Source organism: Ceratina calcarata, unplaced genomic scaffold (assembly GCF_001652005.2).
Source record: "Ceratina calcarata isolate Rehan_Ccalc_2016 unplaced genomic scaffold, ASM165200v1 scaffold224.2, whole genome shotgun sequence".
Lineage (NCBI taxonomy): Eukaryota > Metazoa > Arthropoda > Insecta > Hymenoptera > Apidae > Ceratina > Ceratina calcarata.
In genome coordinates, this window is record NW_017144203.1 from 71,186 (window position 1) to 92,567 (window position 21,382).

At 38.0% G+C, this 21,382-nt stretch overlaps 1 protein-coding gene across 7 annotated transcripts; it reads right to left on the reverse strand.

The window, feature by feature from the left end:
• Positions 1-148: 148 nt before the first annotated feature.
• On the reverse strand, positions 149-21,240 carry LOC108622495 (uncharacterized). Of its 7 annotated transcripts, none has more exons than XM_018020406.2 (12): positions 20,848-21,240; positions 15,841-15,921; positions 15,521-15,770; positions 14,754-14,895; positions 14,446-14,460; positions 13,528-13,667; positions 12,816-12,913; positions 12,237-12,446; positions 6,491-6,610; positions 5,257-5,531; positions 4,394-4,522; positions 149-3,940 (listed from the first exon to the last, which is right to left on the reverse strand). In XM_018020406.2, the coding sequence occupies exons 3-12, from the start codon at positions 15,708-15,710 to the stop codon at positions 3,718-3,720; spliced, it is 1,542 nt and encodes a 513-aa protein (XP_017875895.1). In that variant the 5' UTR covers positions 15,711-15,770; positions 15,841-15,921; positions 20,848-21,240; the 3' UTR covers positions 149-3,717. The 7 variants fall into 7 exon arrangements, with proteins under 7 accessions (XP_017875895.1, XP_017875893.1, XP_017875894.1 ...); XM_018020404.2 differs by having other exon boundaries at positions 13,528-13,673; XM_018020408.2 differs by having other exon boundaries at positions 3,906-3,993; positions 13,528-13,673.
• Positions 21,241-21,382: the final 142 nt, after the last annotated feature.

Consider the following 21,382-nt stretch of genomic DNA (forward strand, 5'->3'; position numbering starts at 1 on the left):
CTCTAACTCTCCTACGAAATAAACTACAGAATTAATATTCCATGACTTATAACAGTTACCGAACGATACTTTTTATTAGTAAAATTATATTCGTTTATATACATATTTATTTTATACGGTATGCAATTATAATTGAATTACATGTATGAAAGAGTTAAAGCTTCATCATTTTTTATTATATGTAAACCTCGTCTATAATTAATCATAAGTAAACAAAAGTCTTATCTTATTATTACTTGTAACTACAAACTTCGATCTCTGCACATTTAGTAATGTTTAAACAATTATTTCCCTTCGTTTAACGAACGGTAATATACAACATATATAGTACATCTTCATGCAATTATTACACATACGTATGTAAATCATTGGACACAATTAAAGGTCGATTTTAATTGTTTTTCGATTCATTGATACAGATTCCTCCCGAATGAAAATTGTCACTTGTTTTCTCATTAATCGATGACTCGTGTGTATTCGATCATTTCATTCTGATTTCCCACGTGCATTATGCTAATAACGACAAATAGGAAGCTCGCAGTGCAAGCTTGAATGAATTGAATCAATCGTCTAGATCAACATGATCGAGAATATATTCTAATTTAAATACATATATATTTAGTTTGATACATATATATACATATATATGTATTTATTAATTATATTTATATACAGAGATTGCTACAGTGAATAGTCACTTTAAAATATTCTTCTCTCATCCAAAAATCGTTTTATTCGGGATTTTAAGGTCGACTCTTTTTAAGAGAATAGGAATCCTTTAACATGTACTTGGTCTTTCTTTTAAAGCTATAATTGTTCAAAGGTTTGGAGGTAATTGATGCTTCTTCCTTTTATCGATACAGACCTCACGCTGCTCTCACGTTCCACTTGTAATAACGAGTCAATTATAATTGCATTGTATTCGTTGTTTCTTTATTAATCAAGGACGATTAATTGGTAAATTTTTTTAACTAATTTTAACTGCGACCGGCGAACGGATTTCAGCACGAGTTCTGTTTTCTCTCTTCTTAGAATAGTCGATTCCAGTCGATTTAAGCACTCGTCCGCAGATGAGATGTTCCGTACATCATTTGAGAATAAAAATAATCTTTCTCATTTAGCCCATTGATAATTACGTCTGTAGCTACTCAGGAGGCATGTCACGATTACAGGAAATATGTATATTATTCTTACCGATAAATAACATTTTATAAGTACATACATACATATATGTAACACGCAAGTCTTCGTTGACTGTTAGTCGGTGGTTCAAGAACTTTTTACAAGTCGTACTTAATTTTTTATTCGATAGCTCCCTCGGTTCGAAGTAAAGAACAAACTACTTTCTTTAAGATCTTATCCTGCGACTTATTACTTTTTATGCATCGCCCTTTTATCATATTATTTTCTATCGAGCAAAGAATTAAGCCAATCGATCGAAGTCTATCCAATATTAAAATAAGAACGGTTCGTCTTCAGGTTCCGATTCGAAGGTAAACGGAGGATATTTACAAGTTATATTAGGAAGGGTGTAATTGAGCGAAAGAATAATCGAGAAATCGTAAAACAGTTACGGGTACGGTGGTATCGATTTGCCGTTCATAGACGGTCGTAATGTATCGTTTTTCTATAGATATGTATGTAGGTAAGTGTACAATAATACGTCGTATAATCTACATTTAGGTCCGATTGATACCAATACGTGCGACAGTATCCGTAGCTCGCTTCCTATAAATAATTATAATCGGAAGCGAACAATACGTTATTCTCATTTTAACTAGTCATGCTTGTCCGTTCGTTATTACGAATTCAAAGTACAATCGTGGTAATGAAAATTTAATTGCTGATTAAAATAGAAACGAAACTGCTTTGTTGTTTGATTCTACCTCCGCACGACTAGCTGCTACTTGGTCCCCAAATTTCTTTGATATTTTACATTGTTTTCTACGTGTCTTTGAACAAATAATTAATGGCAAGAGCTGTTCTTGTACCGGACGTTTAATCCGTTCAAGAGAATATTTTCGAATGAATTAATCGAAATAATTCTGCTGAAGGAAGCAAACGTAATTATCAGAATTAATGCTCTGCTGAAAATCGATTTAAACGGGAATCAAAGAACATGTGTATGTCTTCTATTTGTGTGCGAAAATATTAAGTATTCTTACGTCGTTAATTATTTTAATTGTTGCTAAAATTGAACGTTAGGAGGAAATAATGGCCCCTTTCTTATCAAGTATCGTCTACTGATTGGTCCGAATACTTTACACGGGTCCGGCTGTGTGACAGTAATAAGAAAAGTGTACTTAAATTTGTAAGTAATAATTAATAAGCTCCTGGTTTTCGATGCACGGATCGGGTCTAGCAGACACTTGAATCTGTCGCACATATTTTACAATATCTATTGTTATCGAATGGTGATGATATTAACAATAGTTAGACGATCAAATAATTGTCAATCTTTTTCCTTCGATTATTCGTTGATGCCTGACGCATTAAGAAGGAGAGAATTGAAATAGAAAGCTGTAAATGTTTGGAATACTAAATACTAGCTTGAAACCAGCGCCAGTGTCAAAGCAAGGATCAGCGTTTATAATTATCAGTCTTGATAAAAGAAAAATTGAAGAGGTTTTGGTGCTTGAAAGAGTTACTAAGTCGTTGCCTTATTATTTTCTAAACGGAAAGACGAACGATTTACCATATAATATTTAGATGTATTTATCGATTATGGATCGTTTAATTTAACAAAATCCATAAGAATTAATGTATATATATATCATATATATATACATATATATTGACTCTGGTCGATCTCCGGTTTGAGCACCGATTAAAAAAACTTATGCTATGAAGAAAATTCAATAATGGAGTGTGGTATATGTATGTCTATTATCGAAGGTGGTTAATCTTAATGATAGAAGGTATATTTGACCACCGAATTTCAATTAGGAATAGAATGCGTATATATAGATAGTGTCTATGCAGGATATGTCCTCATGTTTATAGATTTATAAGTTGGTCGCTCTCTTCGCTTTACTATTACGTCTTCCCTTATTAGTTAGGTCATGTACTACTCGAGGCAGCTTCCACGTATGTAGCTTCCAAGTATAGAGACAAAGCAGTAAAAAGAGAGATACATAGTTTATACGTTGGCCTCTCTCCTTCAAATTGATTCTTTTAAATGGCTTACTAATAAGTAAGAAAAGGATGTCGTAACCAATACCATACTGTGTGTGCGTGAGAGAGAGAAAGAGAGTGGTACTGCACACATAGCTAAATAAACATTTCTACCCTGTCTACACACCTGTAACGCTCCCTCCAGTAGCACATGCTCCGAGCGTCTGCCTAAGTAAGCAATTGATAAAACAAACGAACGAGAAGAATGGTTAAAAAATATTTCTGTTATTTTACGGAACGTTTCGCGTAATTGAATGGTACACGATGCAAAAATTAAAGTTAAATTACAGATTCTTTTGAATTTCTAGATAAAAATATTGTTCGAGTGAACGAGGCTATCAGAAATGTTCATTTAAAAAATATTATTTAACGAAAGCAGGATTTAACAAGAATGAAGAATAACGAATTGCTGAGATGTTTCGCGTTTCATCCCGTCTTATTTCTCATCAAACTGACACATCGACTCGCGAAGCGAGTTCGTTAAGTATCTCTACTTGGTTGTTACACGAGGAGCTCCTTGAGGAAGTCCTCGGCAAGCAAGTCCTACAAATAATCGTCGACGCGGTCGTTTTCATCGGGCGGGCTCGGCTCGCTGACGCTAAGAATAGGCAGACCGAAATGCTGCACCTCGATACTAGACTCGGAGGTCCGTTTCGCGTAATCGCAGCTCTTCGAGTGCCGATCGACGATCCCACCGCCGCTGCGTCTGTGGTGATGGTGATAACGCGACTGCCGGGTTTCCGTATCACAGGGCCGACGGTAACACCTGCGAATTTCATCCGTGCCCCTCAAACTTAAACCGAACCCTTTTCTCCCCTCCTTTAAATGACAAGTGTACGTACGATGTTACGAACCGACAATTTTTTTTTAAGCGTTTTTAAGCATGCATGCATGTATCGTCTAACGATCTGAAACGTTAGTTTTTATTACTAAAATAAAAGCTGTATAAAATAATTTCTGTTTAAATTATCTTCCCTGAATCGGTATTAAAAATATTTTATTTTCCACAAAGGTCCACATTTATTACGTAATAGACCGGAGTATCTCGGAAGATATCATTCTTAGAACTTCTTTTAATGTACTGAACATATCTTTACCAGATTATACCTGCTATTCTAACTTTAAAAATGAGTATGTACTTGCTGATGGGAATTTACTCGGGAGGAATCGTAAAGGAATTTGAGGAAGATGTCAGGTATTCAGAGCAGAAATTCCTTACCGCTCGTCCATGGAAGCTGGTTGCCGTATAGGGCATCGAACGTATTCATGACTCCCAGTGGTGGTAGCTCGCCATCCACCGAAACGGCGTCCAACGAACGAGGACGACGAGGGTATCACCGGGGATTCTCTGAAAATCGTTCAACAATCTTTTCCAATAATAGCACAGTAGAATAATTGATCATCGTCACTAATAAATGTCCACAGGTTGACTATAAAACATGCATTATTCATACTCGTTGCAAATTGAAATTATAAAACTGTCTACTGTTGACCCAAATGACTCCTAATTTACTTTTTACTTTAAGCTTTCTTGAAAATTTGCATCACCCTCGGTCTCTCTTAATTTCTTATGTTTTATGCGTGAGTATAATGCAAGCAACATGCTAAGAGTACGTAATACGTAACCTTTATTACGCTGAGATGGTATCACGCAAATTTATTATCGTGCAAAGATTACATAAGAAAGACCTTAAATAACTTATGTAATAATTATATGTGTGCTACAAGAATTTTCACGTAATCTTCATACAAACTATTTTTTATATAAAGTATGAACGACTAATATCTACTGTGACAATAAAAATTGTCCCCGTGAGACTTTCTACCAATTACTATAATCAATATTGATTTTAGTTTCGCGTTCGAAATTCTTTTTCGAATAATTTTCAGTGGTGGGACTCGTTGAATTATTCATGAGTCCTCCTTAAGTGTTTTTACTTATGGAACAGCTGTACATTTTATGTTCCTTTTATGTTAAGATCCAAGACGATATTTCCATAATACACGTCCGTAAAAAATTATACTATAATAAAGGAGATTTCGGAAAAGAGATGGAGGAGAAATATGAAAAAGTTATTTTACCTAGAAGACTGTGTCTGTTGATTCGGCTCGAGCAACGAACCGTCTAAACCTTCCTTCGGGCCACTTTCTACACTGCTCTGTCTCTTCGAATCTGAATCCTCGCATTTCTCTTCTTGAGTGGGTTTCAGAAAGAACTCCTTGTCCCCATCGATCCCCTCGTCCTTTGAGCTTCTCTGATCCTGTTGCTGTCGATTCGTCGACACCAACGGCAAATTGTCTGCACTGCGAACCTTTCGACACAATTTCGATGTCGAGCCGTGCCTCCGCAAGAATTCCTGAAAAGGTTTCCACCAAATCCCATTGCAGAAATCCCACGTTCTCTCGTTATACAATTTCATACTAATGTCAAAGTTAATAAGTGTCGGCTCTGTGCAATCCAAAGAAAATAGATGCAATCTCGAGAGGATATTGTTTATGAAAAAAGTGCTGATGGAAATTAGAAATTATTCTCATTATACAGAGAGGTTCCTGGCATCGTGTAATAAATTCGAACGACTCTTTTTTCAGGTGAACCGAAACCGCGAAGATATCGATCACAACTTCTCTTTAGCCACTAGGTACTAGCTACTACTACCCTTGAACTTTAGCGTTTGACGTCTAGTCTGTACTCTGTCTCTTTCTTTCACTTACAATATTTAAATGGTTGGAAATAAGGAGCAGGGACTTTTTAAATTTTTATTATATACATAATCAAGTTATTGGAAAGCGTTAGTCAATTTTAATAATAATTAAAATCTTATACTGCTTCATATTCTTCAAATACAAACTATGAACCACGTCTCCTATACATCAGGTGAAATAAAAATAAGCAACGTCTTAAGAAATATTGATTGAATTTAAACTAATGATAATAACGAGTGATGCACGTCAGAGATATCGAAGCAAGTGCATTAGAAATTTTTCATTTCTGTTTCTCTTCTTTAAACAAAAAGAAAGGCCGAGACACTTAGCTTGATTGTACGAGTAGATATAAACGTACATACGAATCGAATTCGAAACGATCTCAAGATTAGATTGCGCTGGAATTTTCAACGCGTTTTCCAGACGATTCTCCTCGGTCTCATTTTTCCTATTCGTGACTGGAAATTGACAGGACAGGACGGAAGGTTAACAGACCGATCGAAAGTTTCATGGACGGCGGTAGGTCAGTGGAACGATTACATAGTTGATTCGCCTCGGTCGCTTTTGTTTCACTCGATTAAAATACTTATCTAGATGGTTCGGTTGTCGTTACCTGGGAGAGGAACCCGGCCACGTCTATGGCGCTGTTCACCCTCGGCCTCGAGGTCCTCGCCCATCCCAGACCACCCCCGCTGTCCATCGAGTCGACGTGATGGCTCGACCAGTGCAGATGCTGCAAATTCATCGAAACTCAGTACGACTTCGTCCTCACCATTCGTCCTTTCATATACTATTAACCCAGTAACTAAATTTTTCAGTCATTCATCGTCTCCCCCTCCGCCCTTGTCGCAGGGGGTGTCCCATTTGTAATCAATGTAATACATATTTCAGGCGAGACAAGCAACTTGTTCCGTGTCATTAGACAAGCTGTGCATTATTTCTGTGACGACTTAACTTTGTTACTTCGCGTGCTAATATTTGTGCTGACTCGTGTGCAGAAGTCGTGGTAGCAAAACGTGTGATTACATACTAATTACCGTGACGGACCAAACATTTGCTGCAAACAAGTAAATAATTAACCGATGTATTCAGATCAAAACGAATCTTACTCTATTTACCTTGTATCGTAATATTGTAATTGATAAAAGGGACGATTTTAATACCTAATAATTATATCACTCTTGAATCTGTTTTTTCGCTCGTTTTATGTATGAACGATCTCCGGTTTTATTAAACCGTGTTCAATAATTCCGACTGTTTTTCTGCAGTACATAGGTCTACTCGATCAAACCTTTCTTAGCGAAATTTAATTAAGGGATGAGGAGAGAACACTCGATCGAATTTAGTATCTATAGATACAGCTATATCCCTGAGTAGACGATGTTAACGTACTCGTTTCCTGTCCCTGGCAGAGCGATATCTCTCGTCGAGATTTAGGTCAGGAAGCTATTACCCCTCGGGAACCGTGAGACAAGACGCATGTATAGATATATACATTTAGCGAATAGAGAGCGCCATTGCCTCCCTTCTCTTTTCGAAACCAATATTCTTCGTATAAACGTCGGATTAGGTACGACTTTATCCTGTTTTCTATATAGCCCATCCTTTTCTTCCTAATATCATTACCCATAGAAAAATCTTTTCCATGACATCTTTTTTTTCTTTCTTCACCTAACAATATCAATTACTCACAACCAGCTATACTATACGAATTGCTCTTAGGGCAGTGGTCAGCAGTGGTTTTTATGATTAAGTATATGTTAAAGACAATATTGTCTATCAATGGTTAAAATTATAGTAAGCCTTCATATCTTCACATGTAACCCTTGACTCCTCGAGAAACAGACACTTTTAATCATAATAAAAAAACTGCTTTTACAAAATTCACAAAAAATTAATATATCCTGCAAGAGGTTTACGAGAATCTTACATTAAAAAATTAGTGGCCAACGTCAAGGGTATTGAAAAAATTGCAAAAAGCGTTTAGAAGAGGAGAAACTTAAGGAGCTAGTCACGTGACTTTTAGATACTGTAGACGACTCAATATTTGAAGTAACGCAAAAGCTGCATAGTTAATTGTAGAAAGTATAGAGGGTGAAAAAGTATTAAAAAGAGGAAGCGCTTAATAGTTAAAAAGTGGTGATCTAAAGTGCGTTTGATCGAAGCACGCGAGACCACTTCGGGCGTGATTCAAAAGCGTTAATAGTGCTGCTAGCCGTAGATAATAAAAGTTCTCCCGTTCACGGATGTTAAGTACCGACCGCTTCCACTTTTTAGTTAGGACAATTAGCATCGCGCGTGTATTGATTTCTTCCAGCCGATTCATGAGCCTAATTTAGCTCTCGATTGTATAAAAGACGAAATACACTGATCGATCGATTTTATCGAATTTTTTATATATATGAAATGTAATAAAAAAGATGAATTAGTTATTACATTTTGTTCGTAAATATGATTAATCGGATTTGAAATTAATGAGACGAATGGTGATGATAGAATTAAGGATGTATTGGCTATACAGTCAATCCCAAAAGTTTATGCACTTTAGAAACGCATTTTTTAAAAAGAAATCAGACGTCGGAAGAACATTGCTAATAATAAACGACAAAAAAAAATTTTCGATTTTTCCGAGATTTTTCCAAGGGGTACCCCTTCAATTTTTGCGAAAATTTCGTTTTTTGCCAATAACTCGTTAACTATGGACGCTAGCGAAAACTTTTTACATGGAAATTGTAGATCTCGTCATCCTCTACAAGAAAGGTCCTATGCAATTTTTCCGTATGTCCAACGGTTTGGGAGTTATTGGCCAAAAACGAAAATTTGGAAGAAATTGAAGGGGTACCCCTTGGAAAAATCTCGGAAAAATCGAAAATTTTTTTTTGTCGTTTATTATTAGCAATGTTCTTCCGACGTCTGATTTCTTTTTAATTATAGGAAGTGCGTTTTTCTAAAGTACATAAACTTTCGGGATTGACCGTATAGCCAATACATCCTTAAATATGTAACGTATTAGCAGTAGAAAAATGGAAACGACCTCTGCATATTGTCGCAAAATGAAAAGGGATACAGCTGAAGTATTAAAAATCCCGAAAACAAAGCAAATTAATTCTCGTTTGAATGTATCATGTAACGCATTAAGTGGAAAAATGTGAAAGAGAGCTTTTTAGGTCGAAGTTCTTGGCATCCGGCTGAAATTTCAAATAGGTCGAAGAGGAAAAGGGTGACAAACGCGTTCAGCTAAAAACAGCGTTCAGCATTTGCGATTATCATGCACTGCGATTTGGTTGAAAGCGTTCGCTTAAAAGCATTCTCGTATAGGCAGTACGTGTGAAACGGCTGAAACTATGTCAACACGTATGCAAACGTGGCTAGATATTTAGTCCATCTGTTGAAACGTAAAATTCATTCAATGCTTCAGTTTCTTCAAAAGTAACAATGGTAAGATCTTGAGAAATGGGTTAATGAATACATTCTAAAATACGGTTTAACGCTTACCTAGAATAATTGTAAGGATTAACGTGAACGATGCACCTCTGATGAATGACACGGAGATCCTAACTGATCATTTACCGAAATAAATGATTTAATTTATAATCGACCGAGAAGTGTATGAATCTACCCATTCGGCACTCGAAAATTATTGATCTCTCAGCATTTTTTCGAACGGTTAAAAGTGGAGTCAGTCGGAACTCGAAATAAGTTTAGACAGAAAAATGATCACAGAGAAAAGGACGCGTGAGACAAGACAGACACAGCTGTGAGAACACGTCCAGTACGAACGAGTGACGAACAAGAAGAAGAACAAGAGAGAAATAGAAGAACGTAGAAGATTAAGAACAGTACTGATACTATCCCTGGCAACATTAATTTAACTATTAAAAAAGTCACTTAGAACTGTCATTAAATAGTGAAAATGATATTTCCCTGGTTTTCATATAATAACACAGATCCTAAGGGGTTAAAGAAATACATTCCAAGTTATTAAGATAAAATAATGAAATACGAAATTAGTATCAATTACACAGTTCTTTTTATCAGATACTCAATTATTTTATACGATTATTCGTATTATAGTCATTTAGAAACTACTTGCTCCTGAAATTGACTTAATTAAGACGTTAAGCTCTCGTGCATATAATAATAACTCGGTGTACCCAGGTGTTCGCTGTTATTTTTTATCGAGGCGCGTTCAGTTGCCAGGGTTAGACAGTGTATAGATTGTTAGGTAAAAGTACCGATGGTCACGCGACGTCTGCCCTGTGCAAGAGAGCGAACTGGCATCCGCAGTCCCGGGGCTCCCGGGCCGTTCTCCTCGGGTACTGAAAGCACTGCTCCAACACGCAACAACCACCCCCGCTTCCGCTTCCGCTACCGCCCCCGCCTCCACCCCCGCACTGCATCACCATATCCGACAATGTGCTCATTACCTTCAAGATACGTTCCGTGCGAGTATACTTTTTCTACATATAATATTCGTTCGATTACTACCTACATAAATGGCACAGTGGAACTCCGACCAACGTTTATATCAATTAAATTTAATAACATTGTACAGAAGCGCTAAGTTTTTTAATAATAGACGCTAAGACTTGTACACGAAATATAGGCATAAAAATAATGAGTAACCGTAATAAAAATACTAATAGAAAACAAAATAAATGAAAATAATATCAATTAAATTTTGCTCATATGAGATTAATTAAACATTGGTTCCGACTGAAAATTAGAAAATTCAATTTACACGTGAAGTTACGTAAATAAACCTCTGGCGATTCAACGTAATAAATATGATAATAACTGACGCATGAACGAGGATTACGCGTACATACGAATGACGTGGTTACAAAGTTTGTTCATATATTTTATAAAAGGAAATCTACTGTATTTATTTGACAGAGATTCGATAATGGTTCAGCAGGGTTCGGTCGAGGCGGAAACAGATCAATTCCATTAGTGTTTCCTCTTAACTAGTCGATGATTGAACGATAATAGCCGGAAGAAGTAATCCTTCTCTTATAATAAGCTCCCATTACTGAGTCACAGTTAGAAAGTCGAGAGTTTTCATTGATAAAATGTTACCTACTCGATCCTATGGTAAATTTGCAATTTATTTACGGTGTGTACCTACTGAAATTAAACTTGGACGTAGACAAATGGGCACCGTTCAAGTTAAGGGAGGATATATCTTCCTTGGGTTCAATATTCGACCCGGGAACAGTAGCTACGTATGTACGTACGTACGTCCTATATATGTCTTTTTGACGTATCGCTCGCCCAATTAAATTCTGATCGAATCAATATCAGCGATATCTACATTTCGCGTGCCGGATTTTCTGATTCCACGTATTAATCACTCGGAGTCAACGTTCCCTCGATACGAATACCGATATCGTAATCTCCCTGTGATTTATCGTCGCTTGATAACGTTATACGCGAGCCACGTACGATTTTATTTAAAAAAACGAATGAAAAATATCGAGTCGAATTTTAAAACTGGTCTTTGTTGTATCAACGTCGCTCAAAATGATGTACAGTATTTACGTAGACGTGAATTTGCGTAGGAGTTAAGTCATCGCTTTGTGAAACTTCGACTGGTTCAAAAGATTGGGCATACATATACATGACAGAGCTTTGACTTTTCCAATTTTTGTTTGAATAAGAAATGAAAGCAAACGACGCTTTCCTCAGGACGTACTCCAGAATATGAACGATATTTCTGGAGTTCACGGCTAGTTCCAGGTTTGTTAAAACAATATAGACTAAGAGAAATATTTTTCTCTTGAAGTTTTCACCTTGGAAACCGAGTGAAAATATTCTCACCGTTTATAAAACGGATCAAACTTTTCAAATAAAATCTGCTCGAACTGAAGATTGTAAATCAACTTTGTCTACGCGATTTACCGATAAAAGACACCATCCATCGAGTTTCCTCTAGGAGATTGCCAAAGCTCATTGTTATAAAATTCTTGTTTCCCAATAAGTGAAAACAGCAGTGCATACAACAGCAGTAACGTTTCTCTACAGTGGCGAAAGATTAGGCTCTTATTTTTGAAGTAGATCAGAACGAGCTAAAGTCAGACGTCGCTCTAGTGGTACGAGTCGGTCATAAGTCTGACACAGGTCCATGAAAAATCTACTCCTATGCAAAATCAATAAAAATAAGCAACAGTTTCTCTGTCTAGTATTAATACGATACTATTTACTCAATTTATTAGATATGCTATGCAAAAAGCAATAATAACTAACTAAAGTAACGGTTGTTTAAATCGCAGAAGAATGAGATTCAGCAATCTGAGAGAGGAAACGCTAGGAGGAATTAGGACATCGAGTAGTGATTGATCGGATAATTTCCTCGTTACCTGAGAGCATGTGTGCTGATTAGGATGTTGCGGGTACGCGACGTTGGCCGTGGCGCAGACACCGGTGCCAGGAACCTTTAATTGTTCCTTGTAGTCTGGCTGATACGGCAGCAGCATTCGAATTTTTCCCCAGCGGTTGAAGAAGAGAGCTATGGCACCTGCCCAGAAGATCAACACCAGTACCACTATGCCCACCTCCACGCCACGGACCTGGCATCATAATTCAAACCCGGACATAAATCAACGAGACTCTCGATTACAAATCATCAGGACTTGAACCAATTTCGTTATCGATTACGAATTTAAAGAGGATAACTTTATGAGCCGGACCGGAGCAAGCTTGAGCTTACATTATGGTCACGAAAATAGACGGAAGCGACCTCGTTTTCGGGAGAATTTTTATCCCAACGAGACTCTATAAATACGCTTTACGAAACTCTGATCTCGTCACGCGTTGATACGAATTCTGGTAACGGGAGAAACTGAAATGATGGATCGTCCATTATAGGGCTTCCAATGATATCGACTTTCGGGAGACAGATACGAGATGGATGGAGATTGTTTGTTACTTGAACTCACTTGTATATAGGGCTGTGGCTGTTGAGAAGAGGGCGGAGGTGGTGGAAGAGGGCCGCCGGTTACCGCTGCATCCTGTTGAGGGGATGTTCGTGGTGGCTCTGCAATAACGATACACAAGTGCACACTTTTATGGATACAAAATAGCCCAACGACCGGCCTCTATTTCGCTCTGCATACGAAATGGAAACACGAGTGTCGCAATATCGTTTCATATTAAATTCGTCGTATCATCGAAACGCGAGATGTAACAAGTGCAAGTTTAATCTAAAGGAGAACTTTATATTGCAGTATAATTCTAACGAAATTCTCGTAGAAATTGAATCCGACAGCAAACTGGCAATGAATCGTGATTGCATTAAATGTTCGATCGATTGATCAAATTATCGGTAAACTGATATCGATTGCGTACTAACATTGAATTATTAATCGAACGGAGCTGCATATTCACGAGCGAAAGGTGAATAATATAATTTGTGATATATCTAACGCGTTGACTGCCTACAACAAGTTACATAACGCCTAATGGATTGCCTTCTAATAGAATTTCTCCGCGGTGTGTTTCTACCGGCTGCACAGCTATTAAACGTTAACGAACATGTGAGAATTTTATATAACATCGATAATTGTCTGAATGATTATTGTATCTTTGTCAGGTTTCATTGTATGCATTTGTGGTGGCAGTCAATGTGTTGAATGTTGAGGTGTGAATTACCGAGAGTACGGAAGACAATGGGTCGACTTCGAAACTTTTTCCCAGCCCTGACGGCAGTGACCACGAGCTGATATTGCGTGTCGGCCCGTAAACCGCTCAGAGTGACCGCTTCGCTGTTCCCAGCGACCACCGCCACCACCCTGTAACTAACCATCTTCCCATTGTATTCCACGAGTCGTCATAATTACGGCGATCGAGACCTCCTCAACTACCTAACTCCAAGTACACGAGTACTTAGGGGTCAAAGTTAAAAAGCAGAAGTGGTGAATGGTCGAAATTAATTTTAACGTCGATCGGTTCCTTGTTTATTTAAGTGTTCGTTACCCATTTTTATCGACCGTAATCATTGACCGTGCCTTCACATAATGAGAATATATTATATATTCATACTAAAAACCCAGTGCACTTCTTGTGTATACTAGACATTGCCTAATTACGTAAACTGAGAACTGAGTGCCTGCTTCTAACGTGTGCCGAAGAAAATATGAATTATAGTTATTTGCACTGTATAATAGCTTGGAACGAACATCGTTGTACTAATCTACACAGGGCTTTTCTCAAACACTTACCTTTCTAACGGTTATTATTATTAACCCTCTGTTACACGTTTCATCTCCGACTTGCAGACGAACCTCTGGCAATCACGTAGTAACTTCTTTACCCGAGACCAATAGCGTACACACATGCATAGGAGACAGTTACGAAGACAACAGGGTTGAATAAAGAGGAGGAAAGTACACAGAGAGTAATAAGAGTACACAATAGTTGCGGAAACAATGGAAGTATTAAATAGAGAGAATAAAAAATGAACGAAGAGACGCATTGCACGTGTAACAGCGGGTCAAGTCGCCGTCTCGTCTCGATACAATGTAAATCTGAATGGACACCTTAAATAAAAATTACTAGCTAACTATGTACCTGTCGTTGTATTTCCTGTGCCGCAGTAGGAGTGAAAGTACAGTAATTAACATCGAATTCCTTTTCAAGGAACAACATCAAAACACTATCACCAATTGTAAATCTAATCGAGTACACGACAATTTTTTAATATAAGCACATTTTCAAATGGATTAATATACAAAATTTCACAGCTCTTGTTATAATTTTGTACGCGTCTCTCTTTCCCTGAATCTTATATTGATAAGCTGTGCTCGTGACTTGAAAGCTTGTAGCGGATAGAGAAGTAGGAAATGCGTTGAATGGGAACAACGAGAAATCGAACGCACCTGGCATCGGTCGGCTTGTACGTGACATCGTATTTCTCGACTTGCTCGACCTGGCTGGTGCTCCAGGAAACGCGTACAGAAGTCGGGTTCAGGAACATCACCGTTATGTTCTCCGGTACACCGGGTATGCCCGTCACCGAGCCTGAATACATTAACAACATTCAACAGGACCATAGACAGATAAGCAGAACCACGAGGATCGATAAAAGTTCTCAATCTCATTTCCAAATAGACACTCGTACATCGTGCAAACAAGTCCTCGTAAAAGGAATTCCTCAATGAAAATTGATGACGATTCTCCACTCGACTTACATATTTCAAAGAAGTGAGAAAATATTTTACTGGAATCACCGAGAAGAGATTACTAAAGAGTGGCGGCTTTATGGGATGTTTCGCACGAGAAAGTCGGCAATTTGTGAGAATATATTGCGACCGAAATAAAAAATAGAAAGCAAGACACTCGTCGATGCTGGACAGTTGCCAGATACAAGAAATGTCCTATACAATTTCCTTCTAATTCCACCGAAAAGAGTAATCGCCGACTGTGTTTTGAGTCCCACTGGATCTCGTTTGCTGTCCCAACGATTACACGGGCACTGCCACTCTTTAATAGCGTCTCCTCGGCGCTGTAACTAAAAAGAATGAACAGATACGTCTTCTACACTTCTAAAGAAAACAGAATAAAACGGATACTTTAGTCTTTTTTAGTCGGGAAGTATGCGGAGCGCGACGAAGGGATGAACGATGGGGTGGGTGGGAAAACTTGCCTACGAAACCAGCTCCCTGTAGGAATAGTATGGTGGCCCAAAGGACCATGCCGCCAATGTGGCGGGCCAACTGCGGACCGCGAACTTTTCCACTTCCGTTTCTTATTCCAAATGTAGTAGAATAATTTCGTGGTTCTTCTTCTTCTTCCTCTGGATTTGTACATATACTCTTTTGGAAATTGGGGCTCATCTAGCCTCCTCTACCGTGTTGCTGCATTCTTCTTCCTTTTCTCTCGTTCCACCATAACCACTGCAATCAGATGCGCTTTTGTATCGATTTACTCGATCCTCTGGTACTTTTCTATGCAGATTCTAGATACCGTTAAAGCAGGACGACTGTGAGGGGTATCCGAACGGAACATCTTAATCGCATCTCAATTAAAATTGGTTCCAATCGTTATCTAGAATTGGTAAACCAGATCGAGACTTAAACTACCCTCTAACAATTCGAATAATTCCTGACGAAGAGACATTTAGACAATATTTATTCACAACGAATATTTTATAGTGTTTGAAGAATTTTGTTTCAATCCTAGCCGACTGTATTTTTTTCTACTGTACACGTTAATGTATTCCTGCGGATTTAATGGTTTTACATGGCATTTCATGTGTCAGAGTGCAGTTTTCCCGAGTTAATTGTTCACGAATAGCAAAATGCGTGCAAGTCACGCGAATGAAATTCTTAAACGTAAGGGGAACTCAATTAGGTATGGTACATGAGTTCTTGCAAGCCACTACAACAGCTAGAGGATTCTCCGCATTGCGGTAAATTCCAGTTTGTAAGTTCGATCTATCTCTATCAAAAGCATGCCTACATTTAATAAGGGAAGCCTTAACAAGGATTTATTCGAATCCCTCCTGTCTTGCACAAGTGTACTGGACAAATCTGGAGGAAGTCCATCTATTTTAATTACCCAACTATTAATATTAACACGGTTTAATACATTGTCGAATTTACATTATATTATGGAATAATTAACAGCATTCAAAATCATATATAATGCACTGACCATTATACAATGCATTTATGCCACTCCATGAATAAAAAAAACGTTAATTAATAGAAATAGAGATAATAAATTATTTCAATTGAATTCAGAATACCATTATTTGCTTTCCCATCAGAAATACATATGCTAGCCAGATTTTTCTCTCTAGGTTTTACTCTTCCAACTGGCATTACGGAAACCGTCTAAATCTCAGACTGTTTAATGCCATGTTTTTTCCGGTCACCTTGAAAGCTCACGATTTCACTTTCGACCAAAGAGAATCCTCTATTCAGGACTAGAAGCACTGAAAACCTCGGGTACCGTTTAGCTTTCTCTCGACTTTCGCTTTCTGTTAACTATCTAACGTACGAATAAGTAGCCGCCAGTCACGAAAACATTCTACGAGGGGTGGATCGATATTACATTCTGTCATCATACGTGGGAACTGTCCTATCCTAGGATTTATATAGAGATTTTCATGCTCTCGTAAGAAATTCATAAGCATTAATGATGAATTTATTTTGTTCAATAAGCTATTGATAGATTTAACATACGTATGTACTAGATATTATATATGTATAATAGAAAATCGAGTGAATCTCTTTATTGATTATTCTAACAATTGAGTTCTAAGTGGTTAAAGCTTGAAACTGAATAGCATAGAAATCCGCGGTCTGATCATAATTTTCTGAACACCGGGTATTAAAATCGCGTTGGAATCGCATCACCAAGGAGATGGCACGTGCTCCCGGCACTCGTGTCCGCGATAACCACTGTCCCCGTCTCGTTTCGTCGTTTTCAATCCGCGATTAATTTTCAAGCGCTTGATTACTTAATATCGAGCCGAACCTGAAGTATTCGCAACACCTTTCTCTATTGCCTTATTCTTTTTATAATTTATAAGCCCACGCGAATTTATGGCAGAACCTCAAGTAACTATATAAATCGATCATTCCTGTTAAATATTATGTTTTTATTTGAGAAAGTTTCATTAGAAACATAATTAATAATCAGATTTTAGTATGAAGTATATAAAAATACTAAATTCCATAAAAATGTGATTGTTAATTCTACTATCGACAGAACTTCCTTAATGTATCTTCTAATTAAATTGAGTGACATACTTTTGTTAGGGCTAAGTTGTACAACTTTCAACACCGAAGAACACGTGTAAGTCAACAAAAACGTGATGACTGACTACTTCCTCGCCAAGCTCTTTACAAGGCGTTTAAGTTTAAAATATTCGTTAGTACACAACGCACGTGCCGTAGCGCATGTACATACGAAATATCATATGTAATGTAAGTAGCTCAGAGTTCTGTCTTGCACTATAGTTCTCGTTCGATCCCCTTTGACATGTAACCCTGAACAATCTTATTGACGTATAGCTTAGGGAAGCTAACAACATGTCCTAACGCGGATTGCAGACATTAATCCTCTAAGTCCGTTCTAACTCGCATTAGATTCGTCCCGGTTTTTTTTAAATATCTCGACTTCTATGGAATGAATTATCGTACCTTTTCAAAGCGAATTGAAAAGTTAATAAATCGTTGTAAGTTCTGTTGTGCCCAGATTAAAAGGGAAGTGAATTAAGGAAGACGGAATTGGAAATCTAGAGAGTAAGAGGCGGAACGTATCGCGAAAGATGGTAATTGATTCTTATGGCTAAGTAGCGTACGCGGAATAATTTTTCAAAGGGGGCTATAAAAAACTGAAGGTAAGTAATTTCTGCAGCGTTCGAAAAATCTCCGGGGAACGAATATCGATCGGTGCACGACTCGAAGGACTCGCTGCGAAAAAAAGGAGAAAGGTAACGCGGATATATTTCTCCGAGCACGATCCGCGCGCGGCAAACAACTTTTTATTGTCCGAAGCGCGGGAACGAAATAAAGTTGCGTAGGAGCAGTGGTCGGATATCTACATCCATCGCACGCTTGGGAATAATACCGTTTCACTCTCCTCTCCTATTTTTCCGTCGTACATAAACTACATTACGCTTGTTGAACGTAAAAAGTTCGACTTTAAACGCGGTGGTTAAACTTCGATCCGGCAATACATCAGTTTTATTAAAAAAGTTCTCTAGAACGAAATTCGTTTGACCGTTGGGAGTATTCCTTCGTTTCGTGTTTCCCTACGCTCAACTCCTAACGTTGATTAGCATAATCGACTGCCATAAACAACGTCACCCTTTCAACCTGCCTGTGTTAATTATCGTCAACTTTCGAACCGAAGGGTGAGTCTTAGAAACGAATTAAGTTTAATAATAATAAAACTAGTTCGTGGAATAAGCTGTACTTTATCGTCGCCTGAAGAAAGTTCCCGAGTTTATTCCTGTTACAAAGTTAATTATCAATGAATTTCCAAAGCTGGTATTAAAGATTAATATGAAAGAAGTTGGACGTACGTGTATTCGTGAAGGGGAACGAGATGTCCTTAATATTGAAACGCGAAAGGGTAGCCAGCTGGTGAATTTGATAGTGATTAGGGAGGCACTTAACCAGCTAATTAACTTGTCTCGCACGCGAAGGCGTTTTATCTTTCAGTCACTATGGATCGAATAATTAATTTGAACGCGACGCGTAAACAATCGGCTCGTCTATGCCCTCAAAGCTATTATACTCTATAGGAATTAGCAAACTATGAGTATGGCGATTCTCCCTTCGTTGATTGTGTCACGAACGTTATTAAACTCTACGGGAGAATGATAACTGAGCGTTTTCGGAATGAAGAGCGGGCTAAAAGCTATTAATATCTGTCGCCTGGTCTCCCCTTCGAGATACATTTTTTTTGCCTCTTATGCAAAGAGACTCAGTGACGTATAGCTGGTCGAAAAAAAAAAGAACTGAGATTGATGAGCTATTTATGCCTTTGTTTTTGTAACCGAATTACGTAAACAGTGATCGAGCCACGAGTCGAGTTCGCGGGTTGTTCTGTAAATGTCAAAAACTTCTAAGGGGTTGCAAAAAGAATGTAATATACAGTCTAATCTGATTCTAGACATTTTTTCTAGTTCACATCAGATCTAAAATTTTATTTGAACATTTGACAAATAAGGTTGATATCTCCAGACTGTAAATATTGGTGAAAGTTTAAATGGTAGATGAATCGCGGTGGTGAGCAAATATTTCTGCTCTTCATTCTTATTAAATCAGGCGACGAACCAGTGGTCAAATATTTGCTAAAAACGAAAATAGAAATTGATATCCCGGCTGGCGTAAATGTAATTATATGAAGTTAATTTAAATGTCGCCGACTCCCGGAAGATCATTGTTTTCAACAATAATATTCCGTCGGTATAACGAGACGTAACACCGTCTGTACGTATAGACATGTGAACGAAGCTAATTCTATTCTCTGTAATGAGTTTATGTTTACCTGCATATCTGATCTGAACAAATTGGCTTTGGTACCTGTACTCCGTAGTTTATAAATGTCAGAGCTGTTTCAATTACTGTCCTCGCGATTGTTTCACAGGTGTGCATCACGCAATCACAATAAATAATACGTTAAAAAAATGCATCGCTTATGAATGCGATATTATGAACGATACCAGCACGATGTTCGTTGATAAAAAAAAAAAAAATTAATGCGCTTCATGTAATTCAGATAGTTGAGAATTACGGAAAGTTTCTTGAGAATCTTTTCACTGCTTCCAGTTTTTATTACCGGATTAGCGAAACTGTCGGGGGTTGAACATTTAACAACGTATTCAAGGATATATCCTTGGGAGTTTAAAACGCGGATATAATCTCTGATCACATTTTCATTATCAAATGAAACAACCGCGTCAACAATCCGAGGGACAAAATGGTCGCTTGGCCCCAACTTCCAGAAATAAAATAAAGAAGATTGTACTCAGGGCTCTCTTATTGGGAGAGAGAAAACAATTATAATTAAAAAGACACTGCTGTGTCGGTGTTTAATCCTGGTTGCTAGTTTACAGACGAGAAAGGGGATTAATTAACTCGATAGATTAATGGAATCATAAAGATAACAGAATACGGATGGGAAACAATTCTTTTCAACCTTAATGAGAAAAATTAAAAGCGATACCTGCCAGTAAATCTGATCCGAGAGAGAATCAGGCTTCGCCTTCGAGTTTTTAAAAAAGTTTGAACCCACCGAACTCGATGACGCTTTCCGATAATACCGATTCAAATCCGATTTAACTTCCAATAAAACTCTGGTTCAAACGGTACTCTCACATGACTCGCGAATCAGATTGCTTCTTCAAACACTATGGTTCTAGTTTCAAACGAATCGAACGTAGATCGAATGAAACTAACAATTTGTAAAAAGAATCCTTTAAGTAGCTTCGCTGTTAGAGACGTTACTTACGTTCCGAACATCGTGACACTTCTCCCACGCACTGTACAATATTTTCAAACGTAACACCGTGCTTGACAAGAGTAAAGGCAAACACTGTGGTGAAAAGAATTGAAAATGAATTGCCACACCACACGACTTAAATAGAACACGCGATACAAATACGAATAGACAGAAATCCCGGACAGGCGGATGTTTCCTCGTCCGTAAAAGTTTGATAGAACTCGTTTTAAGCGGATCGGGCAACTCGAGAATTTCACGGGGATCGGAAGTTCGGGTCCCGGTTTGTCGAGATATTGCGTTGCCCCTGGCAAAGTAGAAAAATACAGACGACCGCGGACGGAATGCGGAGGTACGCCTTCTGCGAAGGAAGCGGTACCACTGAAAGGGGTTGATAGGGGAACGGGGCTGCTATCCATCCAGCCAGGGTTGTGACGACAGCATCAATGGTGGTGGAGGGATCGAGATTTAAATCAGAGAATCCACGCTGCGTGGAGCCACGTACCGAGGACAAATATTCTCACAATCAATAATCTGATAAATATGA

Excerpts from the sequence above, each read along its gene's own strand:
- LOC108622495 (XM_018020405.2), bottom strand. The coding sequence starts at position 15,710 with ATGAGCCCCAATTTCCAAAAGAGTATATGTACAAATCCAGAGGAAGAA. Across the intron at positions 14,896-15,520 it reads ACAGGGAGCTGGTTTCGTAG|GCTCGGTGACGGGCATACCC; the intron begins GCAAGTTTTCCC and ends TAATGTATTCAG. Across the intron at positions 3,941-4,393 it reads CCAGCTTCCATGGACGAGCG|GTGTTACCGTCGGCCCTGTG; the intron begins GTAAGGAATTTC and ends TGAAATTCGCAG.